Genomic DNA, 26,994 nt, shown 5'->3' on the forward strand with positions numbered 1-26,994 from the left:
CGATAAAATTGTCCTCAATCTTTTATTTTGGTGGCTGTTTTTCAGCCGCGTGCCTGTCGGCCTCGCAAAAATGCCTCTGAGCGCCTTCAACCTGAGTCGAGCACCTTTTTTATGTCGGGAACATAAAAGCGAAGGGCGACAATGTGCCAAAGCCTTGTGTGCTTTTGCGTCGGCTGTCTGAGGGAGTGCTTGTGGTTATATGCGGTGACGCTGACAAACTGCTTTCTTCTTTTTCTTCCACCCGCTCCCCACCGTCTCCTCACCTTGGCTGGCAAACAGCCTCAGCATTAACCTCACCATTAGCACTTGCTTAGAGTGTTACACCTACTTTTCTCCCTCCTCCGCGGAACTCTCGGGGCTGATTAAATGATGGTTGGAAAGCGTTTAGAGGTGGAAAAGCTCACTGGTACGCATTGGGGTTTTTTTTTTTTTTTTTTTTTTTTGGAAACTGTCCGATTGCATTGCGGGTGCTTCATATCCCCCCGCCGTGGGGCCACCCACCATCACGATGCGTTAATAATAAAGCTTTTTTTTTTTTGGAACTGTCCGATTGCATTGCGGGTGCTTCATATCACCCCGCCGTGGGGCCACCCACCATCACGATGCGTTAATAATAAAGCGACACTGAGAGGTTTTTCACCGTCATGATCAATGTTTTTTCTTTTTCAGAAACTATGATCAATACTGTGCGTTCCACTTTGACCGAGAGTACATTGTGTTGATTTCAGCATCTCACCCACAACTTATGTGATCATTTTCTCGTATTGATCCACAGCACTTGATGGCTTCCCGCTGCTTTACCGCCTTGCTAAATTGAAAGCGGTGTGTTCCTGCGCATTTGTTTACAGACGGACGACATTGGCGAAATCGCCAGGCTGACCAAAAACCTGCCCAAGGACAACTTAACCAGGCCGAGGGTGGTGGTCTTCACGCAGGGCAAGGACGACACCGTGGCGACCACCGGTAAGCTTTTGCCGACTCGGCAACACGTACACTTCACGGTGAAACTGAAAGTCAAAATTGGTCTCACCGAGTCACATCCAAAATCTGCTCTTTCAATCTACCCATTCGAATCCGTCCCGATACTTTTGCCCTCACTGTATAGTTGCTCCTCCCAATTTGTCCAGCTGCTTTTTTTTCCCCGCTACCATTTGTCCAAATCGTTGAGTCCATATTTTAAATTTTGACGGGGTCTGCAGACCCCCGCCCCATGTGCGGCCCCCCTCTTTCAGATGTGTGGTGTCGTGGTCTCAAAAGATGGCCGACATAAAAGAGGCAAACTCCATCGGGCCGCCTTGACTTTGAAGTGAAGCTCCAGTATTGACGCCAGATGCCAAAAAAAGAAATTAAAAATAAACAAAGAAGGACTCAACACGCAGGCATTGATTTGTGAAGCACGCCAGACATTTTTTGAAGGCTTTTTCTCCTCTTTTGGGCTGCTTTCAGACCTCCCTCTTTGTCCGGCATGAAACCCTAACCCTCCTTGAAACCTGAACCCACTCTTGAAACCCTGCTTTGAAACCATATTCCAAATTTGACAACGCTAACCGTAATTTGAAACCCTGACCCTGACTTTGAAGCTTTATTTCAAACCCTGACTGTGGCTCGAAACCTTTATTTGAAGCCCTGGACGTCAGAAATAATAGTTTGTGATTACTGGTGGGAGCGTTTGGCCTTGCGGGCTGGTCTCCTCGATGCCCTTGCGCTTTTTATTTGAGTTTGCTGGCCTCAGGTAAGGACTCCCATCACATCTCTCCGTCCCCCTTCCCCAGGAGACCTGTTAGCGCCACACTCGCTCTGCTCACATTCTGCTACATTCATTGTCTTTTTTTATATTCCATTTCTTTGCCAGCATATTTTCTCTTTTATCAGCCGGCTGCCCTTTTCGCTCGGGATAAAAGAAAGGTGAAAGCGGCCGTAATTGTTCCGACAACGGGCGCAGCCAGCGTGTTGCCTTTTGGACTCAACGACCGATTCCTGATTTGAATCGCCCCCCCGCTTAGCTTAAAGGAAAAGTAAATGGCACTTTTGTTTTGTTTTACAGAAAATAAGAGGAGGAGTGCATTATGACTTGAGGATAAAATCTTCGATTTCCAATTTTGATTGTTTCTCCCCTTTGCTAATAATAGAAAAAGCAAATGGCAATGACAGCCAACTAAAGTCATCAAATAGCCAAGTCGGCAATACCGACTGCGCTTTTGTAAATGAACTCGTCTCTGCTCGCAGCCTTGTTGTGACTGGACTACTTGATCAAATCTAGCGGAACATTGGGGCTCGTATCAAGTCAAACGCGCAGTGTGCCTTGAACAAGCAAAAAAAAAATAATAATAATAAAATGAAAATCAAGCAATAAGCATGCTGCTGCCCTTCGACTGACACATCAGATTAAACTATTGGAGCGTATAACCAGCCTGCCGGAATTGAAATGGATCCAGGCGAAATGAGTTGCCCCCCCCAAAAAACCAACCAAACAAATAAACAACAACAGCAAGCATGACATTGAAATTAGCACTTCGTCAATGTGCGAATGATCTCACTGTAGCATCAGCTGGAGTTCTTCAACTTGTTCAGATCGCTCAAAGCCCCACACCGTTTCCGAGCGCAAAACTTGCAAACGGCGACAGATTTGATGGATTCATCATCGTCGTCGTCATCGTGTGCTGCCGATTGCTCGATGAAAGGCAGACGACACATTTCAGATGTCACGTACAAACATGATGAATGCCGCCGAGCTCTTCCAGTGCGACGCGCTGCGCTTCACAGCCAAATAAATGTCAGCGGAACAAAAGAAAAAAGAAAGAGAATTCAAATTTTCCCAGAGGCGGTGCCCCAATAAACGTGACGGCTCATTTTGTTGGCAATTTGTCCTCCTGTCGGCATTTGAGCGTTCGCCAGCCTCACCTTGCCACGTCATGCTCAAACCGTTTTCTGGTGATTAAGTCGAGACGATGATGTCACCGTGTTGCTGTCCACTGTAAAACACGAACAGCGTTTTGAAAATCCCCGTTTGGCGTTCGGCATCATTCTAAACCGAAGCCATGACATTCTGCGATAGATAGACTGTTTGAAAACTTTTTGGGGGATAGAGTTTTACCTCCTTCACACGGTTTAAACGCATTCAGAAAACTCTTTAAACACCAAAATATTCACTTAAACCACATCATTTTAACCATTAGCTTGATGCTGTACCGTAAGTCCAAGTGTTGTACTTTTATTCTTCTTCTTCTTAATGAGACGAAAATTTGACCGACGCAGTGCTGACAAATTGGACGTGCCTTTTTATGTAACAGAGAAGTCCGTCGAATGTCGAGGGTGCACGAAATACTTTTGTGGATTACACCGTAACGATGTTTAGCAGGGCTAAACATGAGTTGTTTGTTGGCTGAAAAGCCCGCTGTGGCCTCTCGGAGCAAAAAGCGAGCAAATTGAATGGGAAGGATGTTTATGTTGCGTGCATCCTATTAGCCCAAATCAATTACCGCAAAAGAAGCCGTCCTGGCACGGCACGTCGTTCGTGTTTTCTTTCATGTCTTGTCTTTAAGGATGCATGTTGGCGACGTTCCTCGTGCCGGCGGTTGCGGTAATTACAGGCATGTGTAATGTTTTCGAGTTGACTCTTGCGACAGAGAAGCGGATTGAATGTCGACTTGTTTCCCAACGTTTCGCCTTTGCCAAGAAGGCGGTTTCTTCCCCTCGCTGCGTTTCCACTTTTTGGGACGCCACGCAACAGGAAGCGTTTCAGAAGAACAACTTTCTCACATGGAGCGTGTTGTTCCACTCGGATGGGAGCGCAACACCCTCCGGCGGGCCTCGTTTTATCGCAGGGATAACGTTCCAGAATGCAGACCCACCTGCAAATGTGACAATATTGAGATCACATTTTTGATGTCCCGCAAGCCTCAATAAAAATAGGCATCCATCCTATGCCTGTTGTTTTGTAACGTTGAGTTGCTCCACACTCCTAAAAAAGAAAAACACATTTATGCTGAAGGTCCGGGGTGCCCGAGTCGGGTCCTCGAGAACCCCGTTCGACCTGTTTCAGACGTCTCTGATTCAAGTGATGAGCTCATCAACTGCAGAAGCCTGATAATGATCTTGAAGATTTGAAACGGGTGTTTTGGAGGAGGCAGACCTCTAAAACGGTGAATAGCATGGACATTATTATAATTTTTTTTTTTTTTTTTATGCTGGCCACGCAGGCAATTCCGGATGCGAGTGAGGCAGGCCCTAGTCACTCAAGAGGAGATCAGCGTGAGTATAGTTGGAAAAAGATGACATGACGAAGAGCAAACCGAAAGAATGTAGAAAGAGAACAGGTCACACAGAAATTGACATGATAATGACAAAGCCGCAGCAACCTGCCACTCAAGTTTTGATGAGTGATTGGCATTTGCAGACAGTTTCCGAGACTCCCGACACCAGATTCAGCTATCGACATGAAAGTGGGAAGGACGCCTGTCGTGACAGGACGCCCGAAAAAGTCTCAAGGGCACATCTCAGCGACCCTGAAGTTGAACAGGAAGTCGAGGTCATAACCGTGAACAAAAACGAACACGGTCACGAAAATTCGCCCAAATGTTGCAAGCGGACGCGAACATTTCCGAGCGCTTTCGCCGGCATTGTGAAATGCAGGCGGCGCAGATAAAGTTGACGACAAAGAACGCATCAAATCCTCGCCACGCTTGCTCCTCGTTGAAGGAGCGACGTCTGAACTGCACGTTCGTCTGCTTTGTTCCCCCGCCGGTTGGCACTTTTGAAAAGAATTGTGGCTAATAAAGGCCTTAATTGGTACTAATTTCAAAGAGACTCCTGTTGAAAGACCTTCTCAATTTTAATCAGCGCCACACAACAGCTGTAATGAGGCTGTTATGAACAAAAAAAAAGACACACGAGATAGTGCTTCTTTCCTCTCCGTTGTTCCTGGTTACGTGTCAAAAGCGTGTCAAGTTTGACGTTCTTGGAGCAATCGCTCAGCCACCAAGTCCAATGCTTCTAAATCGGGGTTTTACAAAACTTGATTCTAGGAAATTATTAAGTTGTTTGTTTTTTTTTTGTATGAAAACTGGGACATTTAGAAGGAAAAAAAATTCAACGAAAACTCCGGCATGCAGACACCACGGTTCCACCGTACTCCATACTAAGTACTGTAAACTACTTACGGTTGATGTTTTCATCCTCCCCAAATTCTGTGAACCACTGATAAAGGATGACTCATCCATTTATTAATTTCAGACAGGCTATTAATAAAATAAGATCTGTCGTTCACAATTTGACATAGGCAATTATTCTGAGCATATTCATGCCGCGGGTCAAAATTAACTGGAAGCATAAAAATTGTTCAGTATGTCTCCCTTGCTCTCGTTATTAAGCGTGGCATTTGTTGTGTCCAAACGATTTGGCGAGTGATGCGTCACGCCGTTAACCAGACCGCGCCTCGTGGTTCGGTGCTGTTTATCGTCCATGTGCCAGGAAAGGAAAGAACAAACAAACAAAACACCAAAATTAGCAGTGTGATTAATCCGCAGCGCCTGACTGCTAATACAATGAGATTTTTTGTGTTTATTCCAGAACGTTGTGTCGCGTTGTTGTGTGTTTTGCCCCGCAGGAAAACGACGCAAATTTTTGCTTCGTCAAGGCGGATTGTTGTGTCTGCAGACATTTTCACCAGGATCTCACACGGACGGACTTCTGGGTGGCAAAAAAAGGCGGATTGTGCCACTCGTAAACAAAAAGCCTTGCATGTCATTTGACATGTATTTGATTTTTTATTTTTTTTGTTTGAAGACTTGGGATTGTTCTTTCTGACAGACTGATGAAGTGTCACTGTACACCTCCGAACTTGGCCATTTGGTGTGGTTTTGCAATCGAGCTAAATCTTTTTTGTGTCTCGTTTGCAGGTGACAAGGTGACGATGTTCCCTGTACTGGACATTGACCAGAACCACATTGTGGACACAAACGGAGCTGGAGACGCCTTTGTCGGAGGTATGCTGAGGGAGAAAAACAAAAGTCTTGTTTTTTTTTTTTTTTTCCTTTTCGTTTTTTTTGGGGGGGTGTGTGTCGGATAGTGGGGGTGCGCCCATTGCGACACACTATTGACTGTACTTGTTGGTCATGTGCGACCGCCGAAGGGTTCCTGTCGGCGTTGGTCCAGGAGCATCCCCTGGAGGAGTGCATCCGAGCGGGACACTATGCCGCCAACGTCATCATCCGACGAGTAGGCTGCACCTTCCCGGAACAGCCCGACTTTCACTAGACGCATCTCGCACCTTCCCACAAACGCATTCGTACGCACGCGTGCCTCGGCATTTTATGTACGTTGTTTTTTGTTGGGTTTTTTTCTACTCACAGTGACCATCCCGGAAGCAAGAGCTCATCAACGTCTGTTTTTACCAGTGTCAACCAAATGGCACTTTCTCTTCAAACTTTTTACTGTACTGTACTTGGTATCAGGCCAAAACATTAAGTAGACCCGCGCGATGCGCATATATCAACATCGGTACCTTTTGAAATGGCATTATTGAGAATTTCACCTCATTTGATTTTGATGTCATTTCTTAGTCAGAGATTCAGTGTTAGGAGAAAATTGTGTGTTTTAATACTTTGAGGAATTTTAATGACAATTACTCTCATTTGACTGTTTCTCTGCCGTTGGTCATTACAGACGTCAAAAATCAATTTGGGTTGGCAGCGAGTTAGTTAACAAACATGGTTAAAAATACATTTTTAGTTGATAAATAAAATGAAGTTCAGTTAACCTCATTAATAATTCATGTTTGACATCTCAATGAATTTACCAGATGTAGTATTGTTACTTATGAATGGAAAATAAGCGGAACAGTTTCTGTTCATTTTAATTAAAAAAATAAATAAATACATACACACATTTTATATTGCTCCTCCTATGTTACTCCTCAGTGTTGTCAATCAAGATGATGGGTCCTGTCAACAACAACAACCAAAAAACTACCTGCTTCTTTCACACAGATGCGCCCTGAAAGAAATGGGGGTTTTGGGGGTGTTTGCGCATTTGTGATTGGGCAAGATGTCCACTCACATGGCAGCTGGCCGCTTGGCCTCCCTCAAGATGACAGATGGCAAAAGACAAACACAAAAAAAAGGAGGCAGACATGATGAAGTCATGACAATGGAAGGGAAAGTACCTTGTTTTCTCCACGCCTCTCTCACTTTCTCCTTTTTCGCCTCGCTCCATTAACCTCATGTGGAAACACAAGCAGTGGAGTCATTGCTGTTATGTCCGTATTACAATCAATTCTACCATCGTTTACCCGAATGATTTACAGCTCTAATTGCCAATTGTGCAATGCTTGTATTTGCAATCAAAAAACATGTAACAAAACATCGGTTGGTGTTTAGGGGGGGACTAGATTATTGACATTTCTAGTGGTTTCAATGGGGAAAGTTGATTTGGGATACAAATGATATGCATTATGAACATTACACGCTAGTTGTAATCGAAGTAGAGAGAGACTGGCGGGTGTTTTTTCCCCCCCTCAGCAGATGGGCAGTAGTGTTTGTGTGGTAGTTGGCAAGGATTGAGGGATGGGGTTGGGCGGGGGACAGGGTGGGGGTGTCACAGTGGGCTCAGGGGATGGATGCGGGCAGACCGCAATGGCGGCACATGCTTGTCCAATTGAAATGATGGAGGGACCGCCGGCCCGCCCGGCTTGACATTCATTGGAAAACACAGCAGCCCGCTTCTATTCTCTGAGTCCACCTGCCCCCCACTGGCGGCATTCACACGTCGGATTGGCGGCCAATTAGCAGCACGCACGATGAACAACATGTCGGCAGCACCGTGGAAGCATGAGAAACGCTGGCCGCCAAACGCCACCCATTCAAACGCAAATAAAGCGTCACTGGCCGGCCCGTAGTTTCCTCCGAGATAAAATGTGTCCCCTTACTGTTTCAAAACACAAGAATGGTCATTATTTATTTGTATGTTGACATCATCCACAGCAGATTGTTTTTCCCATAGCCCTAAATCTCCTCTTGAATAAAATGTGTCACCATCGTATGGTAATGCTCATTTTTATTTAGATTTTTTTGGTTTGTTTTTTTGGTTTGTCATATTTTTGTTTAAAGTCATCCACGGCACATAGTTTTCCCTCAAGGCCCTTAATCTCCATTTGGATAACTTTGGTGACTTGTTCCCTGCAGCATGATTTTCACATATGACTGTTTGTAGCTGTACAAGCTGTAATTTGCCAAGACACCTTTTAAGTTCTCCCACGCTATATATAACATATATATCTCCCTACCATCTCATTTATTTTGATAAACAACTATGCACACTATGCTGCCATGTTTTAATGGCTGTTCATTAATTTGTCTTGATGGTGGCAAATCTTTTTTTAGGTAGTACTGAGTGTAAAAAGTTTTAGGAACTCTTGCTACTGCTTTAGAGTGTCAAAATATTGGAAGTGCGTCGACATCTTCATTTCACATCCAACTTGTGAATTTGGGCTCAATGGATTTTGCAGGTCAGTACCTACAGTGTAATATTGTAAACCACTCCACTGAAGAAAAAGGAAGGAGGGAGGGAGTGAGGAGGGGAGGAATGGAGGAGGAGGAGGGGGAGGGTACCATTTTGTCACAGACTGCTATGTAGATTAACCTTTCAATTAGTTGTTATCAACTGCTCTCCACGCAGCGAGCTCTGCATCTCGGATTATGACTTCTGCATCTTTCTGTCATCACGTCACCATCATGGAGACGAGAGGACTGTGGCAAACTTGAGGTAAAAAGATGCCCCGTGTCTCTTTGCATGCAACTCTCCACTATTTGGGCTGCAGGGATGATTTGCGACTTTAATGGCGAGAAAACGCGACTCAATTTTGCCTTCGTTGCGCAACGTACGCGGCGCGGGACGTTCACTGTCATCGCAAAAAAAGATCGGAAAACACAGGCGGCCGTGCGTTTTTGGAAATCGCTTAACGAGGCGTTTATGGGGAATTAACGGTGGGGAAAGAATAAAAAGGGAGGTGGTAGGTGGAGGTGCTGCTGCTGGTGGTCGCCTTCACGCATTTTTATTTTACCCCTTCCTCCCTTAGGAATCGTTAAACGCGACACCTTGGATTGGCGTTCCACTTTTTATCGGCGTTTATGCCATTATAGATCGCCGTAATGAATCATTGAAGAGCGTAAAAAATGAACGAGACACTTTCAAGCGCGACCAACTGTTTCAAGGAGGAATGTGTCCATAAGGTGGAGCGGCGCAATGATGTTGTTTGACCGAAATAATTGCCTCGCTCGGTTGTAACAAGGTGTCCAATCGCAACAGCGTACCCTCGGCGTCCACGTACGAGCCAACGAAACCAAATAGGCGTGTGAATAAAAACGTTTTCCGGAGTGTCGACGCTAAGTGGTGCGGACACGATTGCCGAGCCACCTTAAGAGGGCGGGTCGAACATCCGTGAAGTGACAGCTGTGTCAGCCAATGGCACCGGGCGACAAGTAAAGATTGACAGGCTTTTTATCAAACCAGCCATCGGATGTGGTCTGTTCCCAGCCAATAATGAAGTTGTTAGGGGTGGGCACATTAGTGTCGGCGAGGTTTAATGAGACTCCATTGGATTGTAATCAGCGTCATGTCGGATTCGGTGTAAACTACAACAGTGGAACAAAATGGCGACTGTTTAGGTGACGCCACTTTTTAACGCTGCTAGCGTTTTAAACAGCATAATCTGTCGTGTGCTGCTGTTGTTTTTTTTTAAATTTATTTTTATTTTTATTATCCAGCTCGGATTCACTTGGAGCACAAGGTTTGTTACTGGCGGGGTTGTTGTGTTTTCTTGAGGGGTTTGGCCGTCAGCTGTCAAGGGAGCAAGCATCGATTGTGCGGCCGGCGTTGAGCACTTTGTTGTGGCGGCCATTGAGCTGTCAAAAAAATAAAGAATAGAAAAAAGGAAATAAAACAAGTCGAGTGAGGGACAGCTTCAAACGCCGAATGTCCACCTTGTCGTTGTCGTCGTTTCTGTGCCGTTGTCGGACGTCCGTGTCACCGTACGTGTGGCACTTGTGTGGCCCGTAGAGTGTGTCGTGTTCGTGGTTGTGTCAGAGAAACGAAACTTGAAGCAGGCGTTTCACACTAGACTTTCTTTTATTCCCAGAGCACAAAAGTTTCGGGCGCAAGAAGTTCCTCCAGATTTTGTGTTATACTGAATTTAAAACTCGACATTTCGTTTACCAACTATCGTTTTCCAGGGTAAATTTTTTGGGGAAAAGTCCCAGTATTTATTGTTTATCAGTTGTTGGCAAAACTTTTTTTATGCAAAGTACCACCTTTTTAATTATTATATGATTGCATTTTAGAAGCCAATGTAACATTATACACAGTTTGAGCATTAGCACCGTGCTTAAGTACAAGAAAATAAGACTGTACTTAAGTAGCGATTCACCAAAAATAAACAAGTTACAAATGGTGCCTAAATAAATTTCTAATTGACCAAACGCTAATGTTTTGGAAAAAAAGTTAAATCCAACTGAGCTGTCATTGGCAGTGATGCTTTCGCATGCCACGAGAGGTATTCCGACCACCACTTGTGTGAAAACACTCGTTTATGAATTCTAATACTAAATTGCAAATGTCAGAGGTGGACAATGATCTTGTTGATTTCACTTATTAATGAAATAGAAGTTTCATACTTCAACTATGTGTCATCCTTTTTTTTTCTTAATGTTCTTCATTAACTTTTAAGATAAGATAAAAAAACCTTTATTTGTCTCACAATGGAGAAATTCCCAATGTGTCAGTGTGACCCGGTGACATTACTGCATACGCATTTCAAATACAGTAAGATACTGAAGTCTAAAATTAGACATTCGGGTCATTTTGAAAGTCACAAAGCCACAAAAAATGTGTAACCACTACTTACTTTACTGCTTGAAGTTTTTTTTTTTCCTGGTTTATCCATGACCACTTGAAGCATATGCTTTTTTTTTCCCCCCACGCCTACTACCGACTGCCAACATTTCGAAAGTTTCTTGCATTTCTGATTTGGAATCAGTGTCATCGCAAATTTGCAATCTTTTCTCAGTAACAGCACTAATGTTCTTAGCAATAATGATTCTGTATAGTTCATTATCAAATCAAAATTAACCAGTTGTCTTTGTTGGCTATTCCGAAATGCATATAATCACCAATTGTGTTTTTCTGCCAGATTTAGAGACAGCGTCAAGGTCAGTTCCTGGTCGTGGAATTTAACAGTGGCACTTTTTCCCTCAAACGTCAGTCGTCTTTACAGGCCGGATTTGACGAGCCATTTTGGAGGGCTCCGTGGAACGTACCTTTTTTGGACCTCGCCAAAGGATGTGGAAGTACCCGTTGGCGCTTGGCAGCAGGCGGGATTGCGCATGGATGGCGTTTTTGTGAGTCTCCAGGTCCAACCATGGTGAAACTCGCCAACCCTCTGTACACGGAGTGGATTCTGGAGGCCATACAGAAAATCAAGAGGCAGAAGCAGCGGCCCTCGGAGGAGAGGATTTCCCACGCGGTGGGCACGTCGCACGGACTGGACCGGAAGACGGTCCTGGAGCAGTTGGATTTAAGCGTTCACGATGGCTCTATTCTCAAGGTTACCAACAAGGGTAGCACCTCATACAAGGACCCGGGGATCACCAGGAGAGCGGGATCCATCCCGCCTCCCGCCTCGCCTATGCCGACAAAGGATTCTATACGGGGTTCCGGCGATCTCCGCCACCTGGATTGGAATAAGATCCTGCACAGGGCCATTGAGGGCCTGGACGACACGCACGGCTCCTCGCTCAAAAACATCGAGAGGTACCTGAGGAACCAGGACGACCTGGCCGAGGCGGCTGACAACCCGGCCTTCCGCCAGCGCTTGCGGCTGGCGGCCAAGCGCTCCGTCAACAGCGGCAGACTGTTCAAAAATGGCCCGCGGTACCAGCTCGGAGGGCGCGGCGGCACCGACAGCAGGGCGCCCAGGTGTCCCATGGCCACCCCTTTGCTGCTGATGTCGGCGACGCTCCTAGCCCACGAGCGAGAACAGGTATACCCGCGTGACTTTTGTGTTTACTATACTTTCATATGGCCGGTGGGAATCACAGCACAAACGAGGATGCTGAATGTTTGCCCACAATGGTTCGAGAATGGCTACTCAGGGGGTGCCCTCTTTAATACGATACCAACATTTCGAGGTTCCAACATTGCGCTTGAATGAAGTAGCTTGCGCAGGGGCGTAAGATCCAATCCATAGTTTTTATCTTTAAATTTTCTTTGTGTATCCTGGCGGGCATAACATTTGAATACTTTCCTTACTAAGATTGAGCGCCATGAATTCTGCTCGGCAACAGGTGCCTGCACAAACCACCAAAAGTACTTTTGTGGAGCGAGCATTTTTCCCTCCCCATAATGAATCCCAAAGGATTAGTCATAAATGTTGTTTTTCCTGGAATGTAGCAACATAAGTAGACCTTGGAGGACCCCAGAGTGCGTTTTCTTCTATTGTTGTTAAAATGTTGACAAAAAAAAAAAAAAGCTCTGATTGTGTTACTGTGGAGGGTTTGCATCATGTTGCCGGTCTTGATAATAATAATAAAAGCGCCCCAATAGCTAGGATGTCATGCTGCGCTTGTGTGGTCGGCACTTTGCTGTAGGCTTCCCACACGTTACATAAGCTCGGCCAAAGTGACCCATAAAGGATGCGGTTGGCTGTCTTGTGAGGGGCAGTGAATATATAAAACCAATTTTGTGGAGGGTTAAGAACTAATGTGCCTCAAAGAGGATGCAGGAAGACGTAATATGAGACCTAGACCGTTTTAACCAACAACGCAGCTCATTTGTGGAGAAGTGCAAGGTTGAGTGTATTTCCACTTGGTGCGTTTCCATGGTGTAGAAATTGAATTTAGCCCCAAGGGGGGCACTAAAGGATTGTCCTCGATTCCTGCAGGGTGCATTGTTTTCCCTGCATTTAGCGCCTCGGGGGTGGTCGACAGCATGCGGCAAGATGGTGTCTAACACTGCTGGGTTCTCGCTTTTAACACGTCTGACGAGAACATCGCCTTGAATGACGGCTCGCTGTCCGTCACTGAAGATCAAAGCTAACGAGTAAAAACAATTGCCGGACAAGCCGATGGAGAGGCGCAATGCTGTTGCTGTTGTTGTCGTTCTGCTCAAGGCCTTTGGTTGTTGCTAGCGTACGTTTGCGACTGTTGGAGACTGAAGAAGGCATTTCAACCAGCGCAGGATATTAATGCGAGAAACGGGCAAAGTATGATTCTGAGTCACAATTATTGAACAATATTTGTATTAAAAAAAAAAAACTAAACTTCTAAGTGAGAAATATCGAGCATTCGCACCAAAAATAGGACGCTTGGAACTGTGCCGCTTGACGTCCTAATCAAACTAGTTCTTTGTGCGACGTTTTAGACCTGTAAACAAGTGGTCGAGTGTAAATAGACACGGCCGCGCGTGCGCTTTCACTCGCTTTATTGAAGGAACGGTAAGAAAACAAACTTCCAGTAAGCGCATTCAGACTCGAGTGTTTCAGCACGCAGACTGGCTAACGTGTTAGCCGGTTTAAAAACAAAAAACAGCCACCTCGACACTGTCAATTGCAGATGCCCACGTTGTTCAACGTCACAGATACTGCACTTGAAAACTTCGACCTGCACCTCTTGTGCACATTTGGTGTTTGATAATGAAAGATCAATTTTTATCCCGATTCATTCATGGATACCCAGTACCATACTTTGATGTTGAACATATTTGACAGTCCTTCCCTTGTACTTGTTTGTTGCTGCCGTAGGAACTGAATTGCGTTGTAAACCAGGGACCGCCTGTCATCGATGAAGAATATAAAATCCAGTTTTAACCCTGAACCATTGTGAACCAAGGAACAAGATTTGCGCCCAAAAGGCTGAGAAGCAAATGGAGCGCATTTTTCGATTGCCACGGTGTGTAGCCAAAATGCAGCATACTTTCTACTTTTTGTCGTTTTTGAGATGCGCTGCCATGTCAAGGTTTTGTGCACGTATCGAGATGTCGCCTCGCTCCTCGCCAGTTTCACAATGAATAATCAGGAAGCGACACCTCTAATTCTGTAGCCACATCTCTGTGACTCTCTGTGGTCTGAGAACAAAAAAAACCTAGATATTTAGTAAAAAAAAAAAAAAATTGAGATGGGACCTGCAGCTGTTTTCCATCTGTAACTTTTTTTTTCTTTTTTTCTTTTGGACTTCACCAAGCCGAGTCGAGGTTTACCTTGCACTTCAAACTGCTGAGACTGCTCAGCCTCACAATGGCGATGTTATGTGTTGAGAAAAACAGGTACTCGCTGGCGGAAAAGAGCAGTGTTGGCTCAGAGTTTATAAGAGTCTGAAGAGACTGTGCCAGGAACAAAGGCGAGGAATTGGAGGCCCCCCCCCACTCTCCCCCCTCCGCTGTGTTATGCAACCACTTGAGCTCTCTTTCCACCAGCAGCGTTCTAATCGAGCCCCACCCCCTCACTCAGGACAGCCTGCTCTTTTCATGCGGCATCATTTCCTGTCATGTACTTAATTTAGACTGCCCGAGAAACTCATCGGCGCTGTTTTCTCCTTTTGGTGTATGTGAAACGCTGTTTCCAGGAATAACTCCTTGTTCCAGGATTAGATCTTATCACTCAGGACTGTGATGATGATAGATAACTGTGTCAGAAACGTTCTCGCATCCAGACTTGTTGTCTCCTCTTCCTTGTCTTGAATCCAAAACTCCCACTGCAACCTTTTGGTGCGCCATACGGATCCTTTTAAGGGTGTTTTCCGCCCCTTTTAGTAGGCATGTATTCCTGGACTCGAAACCTCCCAAGAAAGTTGTCTACCAAGGGCGGTTCCTGCGGGCCAAACACAGGTGGTGCGCAGACTGGCCTTAAAGCGCAGATGGAAAAGCTCCTAAAAGATTCTTTGTGCTCCCGTCTTGAGGCGGATTATGTCATATCCAAAAGATTTTCTTTTCTTTTTTTTTCTCAGCAGAAAGGGAGACCAAAAAAACCTCATAGCAGACACTAATTCAGAGCAGAGTGATTTGTACGCCATGTCGGGAAAGCAAAGCTTCTAAAGCCGGGCATATGCCAGAAAAGCCAGTTTCAAGCCCGCTTCCCGGTTTGCGAGCGGCCATTCCCGATGTGTCGTACGACGAACAGGTCATATGTTACGATTTTGTACACCGTTTACATTCCGATGGCAAGATGTATCTTTTCGCGCGCGCGATATCACCTGTGGACAGTAAATAAAGTTTCAAGTCATTGAGGACATTATGACCTCTTGGCGCCGAATGTCTTTTGAGCACAATTCAATGGAAGTCTTTGTAGTCGGTGGTTTCTGTTGCGAGTTAAAATGACAGACATCTTGTTGTTATTAACGTTGGATGGTATTCTGGATTTTTCAGGGTGGAGGCTTGCGCGGCCAAGACCATAATTCATAAAGCAACTCAAGAATGGCCAAGAACAAAAAACATGTTTGTCTGATTAAATCCCTCGGATCTGTATCAGGAGAGTGTCGTCGTTTTTGGAGTTTGCAGTAGCTGTTTAATTAAGTGTGTACTTTAATGATGATTCGATTGGACTCATGTTCCTGCTTAGTTTTGTTTGTTTTTTTGGGTGTTTTTTTTTTTGTGTCAGCCAACATGAGGTGATAAAGCATGCCCTTTTATTTATTTTTTTCCATTTGTTCAGAAAAGGAAAGAAACACAATCCGCTTCAAAGGAATTGCATTTTAAAGGCAGTAAATCAACACGAACTTCGCGTGATACTTTTTGTACATGAAGAGGCAATAACTTCTGCAAGCAGAACACTTTGGGCCTTGTGTTCCGAAGAAAATAATGTCGTCGTTCTTGGGGCGGGGGAGAGCTTTAAAAAAAAAAAAAAAAAAAAAAAAAAAGACGCCAAAACGTCTTCATATGCCACCATTCAGCCGCATAAATGTCAGATGATTTGTAGTTTAGTACATTGTGCACTTTCTTGGAATTGCTGTCATACGATGTGGTTCACGGTACCGCTGTGAAGGGCTTTTCACATTGTAACTGACATTTGCGCCCCCCCCACTAATGTATAGTCATGCAAAAAAAAAAAGTGTTGCCATTCTTCCAACAGATTGATCGCTTTGTTTTCAATTCGACAGGACCAGATTTCGGAGTGAATTCACATGATGTCGTTGTTTCAGTGGTCATACTTTGGATGATGTTTTTGTTTGTTTGTTTTGGTGCTCAATGAGATTTTTGTGGCCATGAAGGTTGGGCAAAATACTCCACTGCCCTATGACAATTCCAGAAGCAACCAGAGTGAAGCACACAAGTCAGTGTCTGTGCTCCACAACTGTGGCACAAACTTCCTGAGCACCTGTTGGTACTTGGCACGGACTTGTAAGCGCTTTCAAGGTATGCCGTGACTTTCAAAAGCGCTTCAAACATAATGGCGTCAAAACAAAACAATAAGGAACCCTTTTTGGGGGTGGGGAGGACAAAAGCTTTGCCATAGCTTGGTACATATATTATCAATGTAAGAATTTTCCGAGTGTGACAGTGCCAATCGGTGACATTTTCAGCAAATTGTGACAATCAAATCGGCGACGGTTTCAATTCTGTTGTGCACAAGGTGACTGGAATTGACCTATTTTATTTTATTTTTTTGCCTTCGAGGGACATCTTCAAGGTGCGAGTCGGTCCATTTCAATTCCTGTCAGCCTCCAGTGTGGGAACCCGCTGTCAAATATTGACCAGGCCGGCTTGAAAATAGAGTCATCATTGACGTGGGAGTACCCGCCCCCGCCCATCCACACACACACACTCAGCATCTAATTGACACGGAAGCCCTCAACAAGGACAACATCCTCAATGTATGCCTGCTGCCCCCCGAGGACGCAGCAGGCCTTGAAAGAGTGCTCCTGTCATGTTTCTCTTGACGGATGGAGGGGGAAAACAGCATTCATTTGTAGGTCAGGAGGTGGTCACAAGGATGTGCTTTCACAGCAAGCGACAACTGTTTGTGCGCCCCCCCCACCCCCCCCGAGTGGCCGTTTGAAGCTCGATTGACAGAGCCGTGATGAGATACCATCAGCGCACCGTTAAGTAAAGATCATATCTGCCAGTTGTTCACAAGCCGGGCCAGACGGCAGCACTTGCTTTAATGCTCCTCCAGGGGCTTTACCAATGTGATCACATTTTTTTTTTCCAAAGGTCTTCTCATCATTTTTAAACAGGGAGTGTGGGGTTCCCTTTCAGATCCAAACGGTCAGCGTGCAAAATGGCGTGTCGGTCTGCGCGAATGGCGGCATATCGACTGTTGCACCCGTGCGATAATTTGATCAGACGCTCATTAATCCTCTTCGTCTCGGGTACTAACCCCAAAGAAGAATCGGATTAAGCACGCGGACTACTTTGACTTAGATCACCGTGTCACTAGGGTGGAATGGTTATCCAGGAGTTGTTTATTGGGTCCCGCTGGGCTGGCTACCTTGGATTTATAGTTGGTGCAATTGTCTACTTCTGTTGCGCTGAACAGATGGAACACTTTGTTCGTTTGTAATTTCCTCTAAGTGCCACCAAATGATGCCAAAGCAAAGTCTTTTTTTATTTTATTTTTTTATTTAAGATGCGGAATTTGCAACACTGTCCCCTAGATCTTGTTTGAATTAAGTGTTGCTGAAGACTTTAAAGTTGTTTGACTTTTGAAGTGTATCACTTGTGAAGGTTCAACTCTGTCTTGATAACATTCCAAATCATGACCAAACATACATTTTTTTTTTGCCCTCTTGAACACTTTGTCTGTTTTGTGTGTTTCCTGTCAGCTGCGGGTAGACCCCATCCCAATATGCAGTTTCTGTCTGGGCACAAAAGAGTCCAACCGAGACAAGCGTCCAGAGGAGCTTCTTTCTTGCGCCGACTGTGGGAGCAGCGGTAAGTTGACATTTGCGACGTATCGCCAAGCATAGAATGAATTTGATTGCTCTTATACGCCCAGGATCAAAGATCCATTTTGGTTTTTTTTTAACTGCAAAATGGGCGCTGTTTACATTTTTCGACTTGCCCACCGCCACCCGTGGTAACACTCATGTTTGAGCAATTATTTTAAATGCCGCGAGGGATCGTTGCTGCCGTGACATTTTTACAGCGTAAATTTGACTAACTGGCGTCGAGGTGGTTTTCATTAAATGTACACAAACGGCGGTCGCGCTGCAAAACAGCTGTTTCGCAAGCATGACGGAGTGCTTTTGGACTCTTCGTGCATCGGCTTATGTTCGAAATGAGCGCCGCTTTCTGCCTCATTACGATCAAATTATGTCATTAGCCACTGCGATGTTTTGATCAGACTGGTTTTTACACACCGATTGTGGCAGCGAGGAAGGGAGGGGAGAAAAAAAAAAGAGACCGTACATGCCACTGATGTCAGTCATTAGTTTTCAGCGCTGGGCGTGTTAATCTTTAAACAGCATGAAGTGGCAACATTGATTAAACGGGCTCATGTGCCATTTTCAATTGCTCCTCTAGGGCATCCCTCGTGTCTCAAGTTCTCCCCCAAGTTGACCTCCCACGTGAAGCGATTACGGTGGCAGTGCATCGAATGCAAAACCTGCAGTTCCTGCCGAATACAGGGGAAAAATGCAGTAAGTGCGCCTGCTTTCACCAAATGCCGTCGATTCCATCCCCGCAGCCAGACCTCCAAAGTTGAACACGAGCTGTGCTACGACGCCAAGTGACTTCAGTGTTGCGGTAATGTCAAGACATTTTCCCTGCAGGAGATACTGAACATTTTCTCCGTCGTACGTCACATCATTAAGTATGTAGGTACATGTTTTCAAGCTTGATGTAAATAGATTAGATTGTTACATTCTATTTGAAAATGTGGTAACACTGCGGCTCTGCTTACCTTTTCGTTTTAACGTTATATTGGCTCTGGAACTGCTAAGTCATTGGTGGAGAAATTCTGTGTTTGGGTAGTTATTTTAATTTGACAGAGAATTAATTGGAAGTGGAGAAAGGCTCGCAAAAATGTATTTAGTTGCTTAATTTCACTTTTGATGTGTGTTCACGAGGCTGTTTCCATCCACACTTTAAAAGTCATTTGTTCACTTTAAGTAATATTTTCACCTTCTCAAGTGTAAAGATAACGCAGCCGCTGTATGACAGAATTAAAATAAAGTAAAACTCCTTGCACTGTCAAATAAAGAGGGACAAGGAGTTGTTGTTTTTTTTTTTTTTTTTTTTTTTTTTGAGTTATACACCCCCCTGGTGGTGATTTTTAGCTATCTGCTGCTAGCACATCATCTTAATTGTCTCCTCTGCCACCCATGGTTCCTTTGCACCCACTTTGAAGGGAACGATAACTATCCGCCTTACACGTGTCTGCTGTTCCTACAGGACCAGATGCTCTTCTGCGATTCGTGTGACCGGGGCTTCCACATGGAGTGCTGCGAGCCGCCCATTTCCAGAATGCCTAAAGGTGAGGTGTCAGTTGCTTGGGCATGCATATTGAATGATTCCAGCTTCCCCCGGGGGAGGTATAAGCATTACAGTGCCGAGGGGCCAAGTCATGCACAAGCTGTAGTCGTGCACTTTGCCGGGCTATTCATCCATTGCTGACTTGGGATTCTATTTAAGTGGCCGCACAGAACGCCGCTGTATGGATTTGCACTTTTTGTGCTGAGTAATTAATTGTCATTGTGAGCTGACCGGATGCCGACCAGCTCAAGGAAATTGCCCCCCCCCACCCCCCAAATAAATAAATTAAAATAAAAAAACATGCTGTCCTTGGAATTGATGAACCCACCCCCAACATGACGGTGTGTGTGTTTGGATGCCCTCCAGGAACGTGGCTGTGCCAGTTCTGCAGGCCCAAGGACAACGGAAAGAAGCTGCTGCACCGAAAAGCTGACGAGATCAAACGGCGATATGCAAAGCCCATCGGAAGACCCAGGAATAAGCTCACGCCACAAATGTATGTGCGCGCAAGTCACTCGGCAGCATCGCTGTCTCTCTGAGGCGAGCTCTTAACGCGGCCGTCTGCTTGTAGGTGTCTAAGCAGCCGTGATGGTTCCATGGTGGCACTCGGAGGAAGGGGGTCACCCGGTAGGGGTCCGAAGTTTAGCGCGTGTACCTCATCCCGTCATGCCGCATCTGTGAAGGACGCCAGAGGCAGCTCGGCTATTCCAGACGCCACCCAATTCACCATCCCAACCCCCACCTCCACCGCCGTCACCCCCCTCCTCACGCCCTCCTTCGCCACCCCAGCTGCGCTCGGCGTTAACAAGAAAACCAAAGGGCTCATCGACGGGCTTTCCAAATTCTTCACCCCTTCCCCCGTGGGGCGTCGCTCGCGAGCCGTAGCCGCCGAGTCGCCCGCCGACAAACGGTTAGGCGTGGCCGCTCCAGTCGCCGCCAGTCACCAGATAGCGCCCTCGTCTGCACTCCCCGCCACCGCCCCCCCAACATCGCCGGGATTTAGCCCGCCCTCGCAGGTGTCCGCCGGCTCCACCTCGGCTAACTCGCCCCAGAGCTCTTCCAGCCAGTCTAGCGCTCCCTCCCTGGGTAGCCTCTGCAATAGCAGCCAGCTCAAGGGACTGTTTGACGGACTCTCGCACATTTACGCCACTCAGGGACAGTCGCGGAAAAAGAGGCTCGCGTGCTACACGCCGCCCAAGCGCACGCAGCAAAAGCGGGACTCGCCACACGCGTCCAAAGCGCCGACCCAGTTCCACAGAAAGAACGAGTTTAGTAAAAACCGGCTCAGCTCCACGTCACCGGGGTCGGGGCGACCCCCAGGACACGCCTTTAAGTTGGTCAGCCATTTCAAGCGCAACCCCTTCCTTAAAAAACACAGGACGCTAGGCAGGCTGAGGTATAAGGTGAGCCCCCCGAAGGGAGCGCCCTCGCCAGGGAAGGGAGACTTGACAGACGGAAGAGTTAAGCCAGAGAGTAATCATGGTAAGCAAGGCTCCCCAGCGCCAGCCCGGGCCTGCGCCTCCACCCTTTAAGCTTCTTCTTGACTTTCTTTTGAACGCTTGCCATTATTATTTGTCTTCCCGACGAGAGCCGAGACGCCCCTCGGCGCTCTTAACGGACTAATCTTCTGCCTAATTTGAATGATTTTTGACTTTCTTAACTTGGCTGCGGAGTTGACGTGGCTTCCGTCCTCCATGATGCATGGCCCACTAACTCCCCCTTCCCTCCATGTCGCCCGTGGCTCCGTCCTTGACCCCCCTCGCCCCCATCCTCCACCCTCCGCATCGTCACGTCGAGATCGCCGTCATCGCATCTGCACTCTTCCTCATCCGCACCCTCGTCTTCACTCACAGTAGTCATTAAGCCAGTGAGTCAGCCACAAGGGCTGACTCAGAGATGACAGGATGGCTATAAGCCACTCTGGCAATCTTATACTTCGCCCTCGCTCAAGAAGCCGAATCTCTAAATGCTAATTCACCAACAAAGTAGCCCAAAACCCATACTCTCATAAATACTGTTCATCTAATCGTGTCCCAATTGGTTGTCGGGTAATAAAAAAACAGGCTGGTAACGTATGATTACTGCGGTTCTCTCATAAAATTATAAATGCTAATCCTATTACTTGCTAACCAAAACAGCAGCGCAGATCAAAGCATGTTAAGCTTTTTGTTCCCCTGTTCGGTTTTAGAAAAAGTTTTTTCCGAAAAAGTTAATGATATTTTGATATCAATTTTTTTTTCCTTTTGGGGATTTGCTTAATCTCTCCTGATACCAAATTTTTTCAGCAATTATTCGTATCAACTTCCACAGAAAATGTTCTCATGTAGCTCTGGGTTGCGTCCCAATGTCTCTCTCAGAAGACGACGTCCTGCCTGCTCTCCAGCATCACTCATCAGCATCCGTGTCCGTTCCTGCGCTGCCTCCACTGCCTCTGCTTCTTAATTCACCGGGTCTCGGAGGATGACTAAGCACATGAAAGCCGTTATGCAATTAAAGTGATTTAGTTTCACTTCATTCCATTAGGGATTTCTCTAACCCCCCCAACCACCCCCCCACCCCTCCCACATAAACATGGAAAGATGATACATTAGCAACATTTCCTCCCGAGACACCCGGGCTGTGCGGCAGTAGCGGCAGTTTATAAGCGCATTTGCATAGAATGCAGTGAGGAGATGATTCATTGTTCGTTCATTGTGCCGCTAATAGGCCACAAAAGGGAGCTGCGGGTGAAGCAAGAACCCCGCGCCAGCTCGGCGGCCATGTCTGGCGAGCACGTGACCGACAAGGACGTGGAGATGTTCGCCAGCGTCCGAGAAATCGCTGCCCAGGTGAATGGAAACACTTTTTTGCAGTGAAAAATTTGTTGTTGAGCAAGTCCCCGAACGATAGTGGCCTGAGGTTTGTTACTACCATTAAGCAGTTGCAATGTCTGAAGCTCATGCCTAGGTTACTTTTCCTCTCAACATAGAGCAAAAGAATGACCCAAGCGACCACTGGGTATTAACAAAAGCGAACTGTTCACATTTAATATTATTAGGCTTGACGGCCTTCTCAGATATGTTTTTTTTATAGCGTTGTCTTGAGCTTAAAATCGCTCCCAGAGGACGCTGATGCTTTTCTCCAGGCTAGGACTCCTGGGACACAACTGGAGAAGCTGTCTTTAATCTTTGTTGCCTTGAAATGCTTGAATTTGCTCGTCATGATCATACTTTCAGAGAAATGAAACAAACAACCAAACCAACCCAAAAAAAAATGGGTATTTTGTCATGGACTTTTGTTTATCTGCATTTCATTATCATGGCTTGTTTGCAAAAATCTGACATTCCGAGTGGATTGAAGGACATTTCAGGGAGAATGCTCGAAAGAAATTTGCAGCAGGATACCGTCGCTAAGACTTGTTGTTGCCGCCAATGTTCACAGAGGACGGGATGTCAAACGAACACGGACGCCACGCGATGTCCGGCTGTCATTGAATTTGGGAAGTACGAAATCCAAACGTGGTATTCGTCACCGTACCCGCCTGAATACTCAAGGTAGGTTCCCGCTTGGCCATTCTTTTATTTTCACTTTGTGGCTCGGATTGGCCCTATTGTGTCAGTGTAAAACCGCAGCGTTCCTCCTTGTGTTTTTGTTGTGGTCTTTTTGTTTCAGATTACACAAGCTTTATCTGTGCGAGTTCTGTCTGAAGTACATGCGAAGCAAAAACATTCTCCAGAGGCACACCAAGAAGTGCGGCTGGTTCCACCCGCCGGCCAATGAGATCTACCGAAAAAACGGCCTCTCCGTCTTTGAGGTCAGCCTTGCCTTTCCAGCAAAGAAGCGCACGCTGCGTGAGATTTGTGGGCGGCGGAGGGAGTGAGAAAAATTGACTCTAGAGTGTACGCTTGCTCTTTTTTTTTTTTTTCCGCCCCGCTTAGGTTGATGGAAATGTCAGCAAACTGTTCTGCCAAAACCTTTGCCTGTTAGCCAAGCTTTTCCTGGATCACAAGACCCTGTATTACGACGTGGAGCCGTTCCTCTTCTACATCCTCACAAAGAATGACCACAAAGGCTGTCATTTTGTCGGCTATTTCTCCAAGGTAAGCAATTAGACGCAGAAGGAGGTCATGTCATGTCAAATTTCCCATCCTAATGAATTATGTGTTTTATCGAGGGCAATATGGCCTTCAAACAAAATTGTTTATTATAAAAAATCTCTTGAGATTTTATTTCATTTTAAGTCCACGTCGCCCAGCCCAATTAGAAACGTGACAGTGACAAACATGGACCGAAGAATTTGCTTCCCTCCCAACGTCCTTGTTTCAGAAAGTGTCACAAAAAGGTGCAATCGTGCACAGGAAGTAGTTAATCCTCTCATGCAAAATGAAATGAGGTCTCGCGAGGTGCACATTTTCAAGGCATACTCATCTTTGTATTGCAATCTTTTGGCCGCGTGTAAAGGAAGCGACGGCGTCACGGGCAGGGACAATGGCAGGTGCCGTAAATTGCGCCAGCTTCAGCACAGCTCTTGACACACTTGATTCCTTTTCTCCTTCCCCGCAGGAAAAGCTTTGCCAGCAGAAGTACAACGTCTCCTGCATAATGATCATGCCTCAGTACCAACGGCAAGGATTTGGGCGCTTCCTTATTGATTTCAGTAAGTTCTTCTGTGCTCCATTTTTGCAGCCCCCCCCCGCCGTCAGTCTTTTTTTACAGAAGGCGCTTTCAGCCGCTTCAGTGGTGAACATGTAGTTGGTGGCAAGTTGCTGCGAAAGGATTTAGAGAAGGAACGCCGCATTCTGTTGACAAACATTATTTAAACGACTTTACATTGCGTTGATTCATCAGCCCAACTCCCCCACACACACTTCTACTTAACTCGAGCCACAGCATTGGCCGAAGTGAAATTCCTGATTTCAGCAAGGTTCAAAACAGGGTGTAAAGTGTGCGAGCAATCTTGATCTTTGAGTATTGGGGTAAGTGTTTTAAACTGTGAAATACAGCCGATTATTATTATTTTGGGGTGTGTCTACTGTATGACTACATTTGGGTTTTAGTTCGGTCACTGAGTGGCTGCCAAAATAGAAATTCTGTGTCCCACTTCGATATTCAAGAAGTGATTCACGGAGGATGAGGCGGAGGGATAATGGCGCATTTGATTTCCTGTTCGCTTTGGGGAGCCATTGAGACACACTGTCATATTGAAAACGCGGCGGTAACAAAGACGGGAGGATTAAGGGAGATTGAACGCAGCTGAATTCTCAGCTCTGCCAGGGCTTTATTGGAAGATGCAGTTATGGAGCGCCGAGTTGTTTAGATGAACAGATTTCCCCTGGTGGGATTGTACTGAACAAAGGATCCAAGGGTGATGTAGTCGTTTGTTTATAAAAGAGACATATTATGGAAAAAGAACTTTTTAATGTTTGTGTCCAAATCGTTTGGTCTCCAGAGTGCCTGCCCACCCATCCAGTGGGAAAGTCGATTTGAAGTTTTCCGCCCATTTCGCAAGATCCCTTCTGCCGCGTCACTGTTGCTAAATCCTACAGGTGCCTTGAGATGCACATGACCTGACTTGTGACTTTTCCCAAATACAAGCCGTCGCTTGGCTGATTATTTAATTAATTAATTACAATGCGTTTTGGTTTTGTTTTTGTGTTTTTTTTTGTTTTTTTTTTGGTGCTTGCTTTTGACTTGCAAGCACAAATGGGATACAAGATGATAAAAGAAGTGTGATGAGGATTTTCATCGACGACTCAAGCATACCGCGCTCAGTGTTTGTCCATCAGACTCGCTTGCCTGCTTCTCGGTGGTGGGCGTACAGTAAAACGTGTTCATTAATTCCTTGCAGTTCGTAACGGATGACCCTTAACACGGAAAGGGGTGGGGGGTGTGGAGGGCTGCTATGAAACTAATTACACACAGTTCCGTATTTGTTGTTCTTGGCTGGCTTGTTATTGTCACTCAGGCAGTCTCTTTGAAAGCTAGCTACGTTTTGTCACATCTTTATTTCTCTCCCGCCGGCATCGCTTTTGGAGGAGGGGAGAACTGATTGCTTCTCTTTGACTATTTGAAGGTGAAATCCCAAGCAGGGCGCGATGTCATTTCCTCGCAACGACTGAAATGCAATCTGAATTAAACTGCTTCTCGCCTGACTCAAGTTTTTTTTTTTTTTCTTCTTCTTCTTAAGGTTACCTTCTGACCAGGCAAGAAGGCCAAGCCGGCGTCCATCAGACTCGCTTGCCTGCTTCTCGGTGGTGGGCGTACAGTAAAACGTGTTCATTAATTCCTTGCAGTTCGTAACGGATGACCCTTGACACGGGAAGGGGTGGGGGCGGTGGAGGGCTGCTATGAAACTAATTACACACAGTTCCGTATTTGTTGTTCTTGGCTGGCTTGTTATTGTCACTCAGGCAGTCTCTTTGAAAGCTAGCTACGTTTTGTCACATCTTTATTTCTCTCCCGCCGGCATCGCTTTTGGAGGAGGGGAGAACTGATTGCTTCTCTTTGACTATTTGAAGGTGAAATCCCAAGCAGGGCGCGATGTCATTTCCTCGCAACGACTGAAATGCAATCTGAATTAAACTGCTTCTCGCCTGACTCTTTTTTTTTTTTTTCTTCTTCTTCTTAAGGTTACCTTCTGACCAGGCAAGAAGGACAAGCCGGCTCCCCCGAGAAGCCGCTGTCAGATCTGGGTCGCTTATCCTACCTGGCGTATTGGAAAAGTGTCATCCTGGAGTACCTTTATAGGCAGACGGATAAACACGTCAGTGTTAAAGGCATAAGCAGGGCCACGGGGATGTGTCCGCACGACATCGCCGCCACTTTGCAGCACCTCGGCATGATTGACAGACAGGATGGACGGTCAGTGTGCACACCGACACCGCTGGGCTCGCTTTCTCTTGCACTCCCTCGCCACCTTCTATGTGCGTCTGTGTGTGTGTCGTCTTGACTTATCCAGGCCAGCGGGTATTTTTAACGGTGTATCCATTTAGTGCGGTAGAATATTGACAAAAGTAAGTCAGGTTAGGCACCCCAAGGACAGTAGCGCGGAAATGCCGATATATTTGTACGTTGTGTATGACTGTGGATTTGACGCCACGGGATTTGTTGTGTGCGATTCAGGGTGGTGCTGATACAAAGAGAACGACTGATCCACCGGCACATGCAGAGACTGCGGACCGACCCGCGTCGTCACAAGGTGGACCCCGAAGCCCTGTGCTGGACGCGCTCCACGTCGCTCAACGCCGTCCTGTCCGAGGAGGAGCGAGAAGCGGAGATGGATGTAGGTTCCCCATTCCGACGGCGTGTGTTTACTTACGCTCGCCTGTCTCCGTGAATATTTGTATGATGAGCTGCCGAGTTCACGAGGAGGCCAGAAGCAGGCGGCGCGCACTCGCTGTCAACATTGCTGTAAATCAGTTCAAGGGATTTGACAGCACTTTAGATGCACGCTTTGAATGATTGGCGAACCTCAGATCTGAGACCTGGATGTCGTTTCTCATACAATGAGTAGACAGTCAACCCGCGCTATTTGCAGACCAAGGCTACCAAAAATCCACG

The 26,994-nt window shown here is 46.2% G+C and overlaps 2 protein-coding genes and 1 long non-coding RNA gene across 4 annotated transcripts in view; 2 read left to right on the forward strand and 1 right to left on the reverse strand.

Moving 5' to 3' along the window:
• The window catches only part of LOC109513409 (adenosine kinase-like), a 61,799-nt gene extending 54,001 nt beyond the window's left edge, over positions 1 to 7,798 (forward strand). For both annotated transcript variants that reach the window (XM_019865890.1, XM_019865891.1), the window contains exons 9-11: positions 849 to 963; positions 5,898 to 5,984; positions 6,131 to 7,798. In XM_019865890.1, the coding sequence (XP_019721449.1) occupies positions 849 to 963; positions 5,898 to 5,984; positions 6,131 to 6,255 (327 nt within the window). In that variant the 3' untranslated portion in view covers positions 6,256 to 7,798. The remainder of the gene's footprint in view (positions 1 to 848; positions 964 to 5,897; positions 5,985 to 6,130) is intronic.
• A 1,768-nt stretch (positions 7,799 to 9,566) lies between these two features.
• The window catches only part of kat6b (K(lysine) acetyltransferase 6B), a 23,033-nt gene continuing 5,605 nt past the window's right edge, over positions 9,567 to 26,994 (forward strand). The window contains exons 1-14 of the mRNA XM_019865918.1: positions 9,567 to 9,784; positions 11,183 to 12,031; positions 17,805 to 17,913; positions 18,505 to 18,620; positions 19,375 to 19,456; positions 19,822 to 19,951; positions 20,027 to 20,937; positions 22,162 to 22,283; positions 22,876 to 22,988; positions 23,107 to 23,248; positions 23,373 to 23,534; positions 23,998 to 24,091; positions 26,064 to 26,295; positions 26,557 to 26,742. Coding sequence (XP_019721477.1) covers positions 11,411 to 12,031; positions 17,805 to 17,913; positions 18,505 to 18,620; positions 19,375 to 19,456; positions 19,822 to 19,951; positions 20,027 to 20,937; positions 22,162 to 22,283; positions 22,876 to 22,988; positions 23,107 to 23,248; positions 23,373 to 23,534; positions 23,998 to 24,091; positions 26,064 to 26,295; positions 26,557 to 26,742 — 3,020 coding nt within the window. The 5' untranslated portion in view covers positions 9,567 to 9,784; positions 11,183 to 11,410. The remainder of the gene's footprint in view (positions 9,785 to 11,182; positions 12,032 to 17,804; positions 17,914 to 18,504; positions 18,621 to 19,374; positions 19,457 to 19,821; positions 19,952 to 20,026; positions 20,938 to 22,161; positions 22,284 to 22,875; positions 22,989 to 23,106; positions 23,249 to 23,372; positions 23,535 to 23,997; positions 24,092 to 26,063; positions 26,296 to 26,556; positions 26,743 to 26,994) is intronic.
• LOC109513430 (uncharacterized) lies at positions 9,736 to 11,172 on the reverse strand. The gene is made up of 2 exons (XR_002167769.1): positions 9,978 to 11,172; positions 9,736 to 9,899 (listed from the first exon to the last, which is right to left on the reverse strand). It is a non-coding gene; the product is annotated as an uncharacterized LOC109513430 (long non-coding RNA).

Source organism: Hippocampus comes, unplaced genomic scaffold, assembly GCF_001891065.2.
Source record: "Hippocampus comes isolate QL1 unplaced genomic scaffold, H_comes_QL1_v1.1 scaffold116, whole genome shotgun sequence".
NCBI classification, from domain to species: domain Eukaryota; kingdom Metazoa; phylum Chordata; class Actinopteri; order Syngnathiformes; family Syngnathidae; genus Hippocampus; species Hippocampus comes.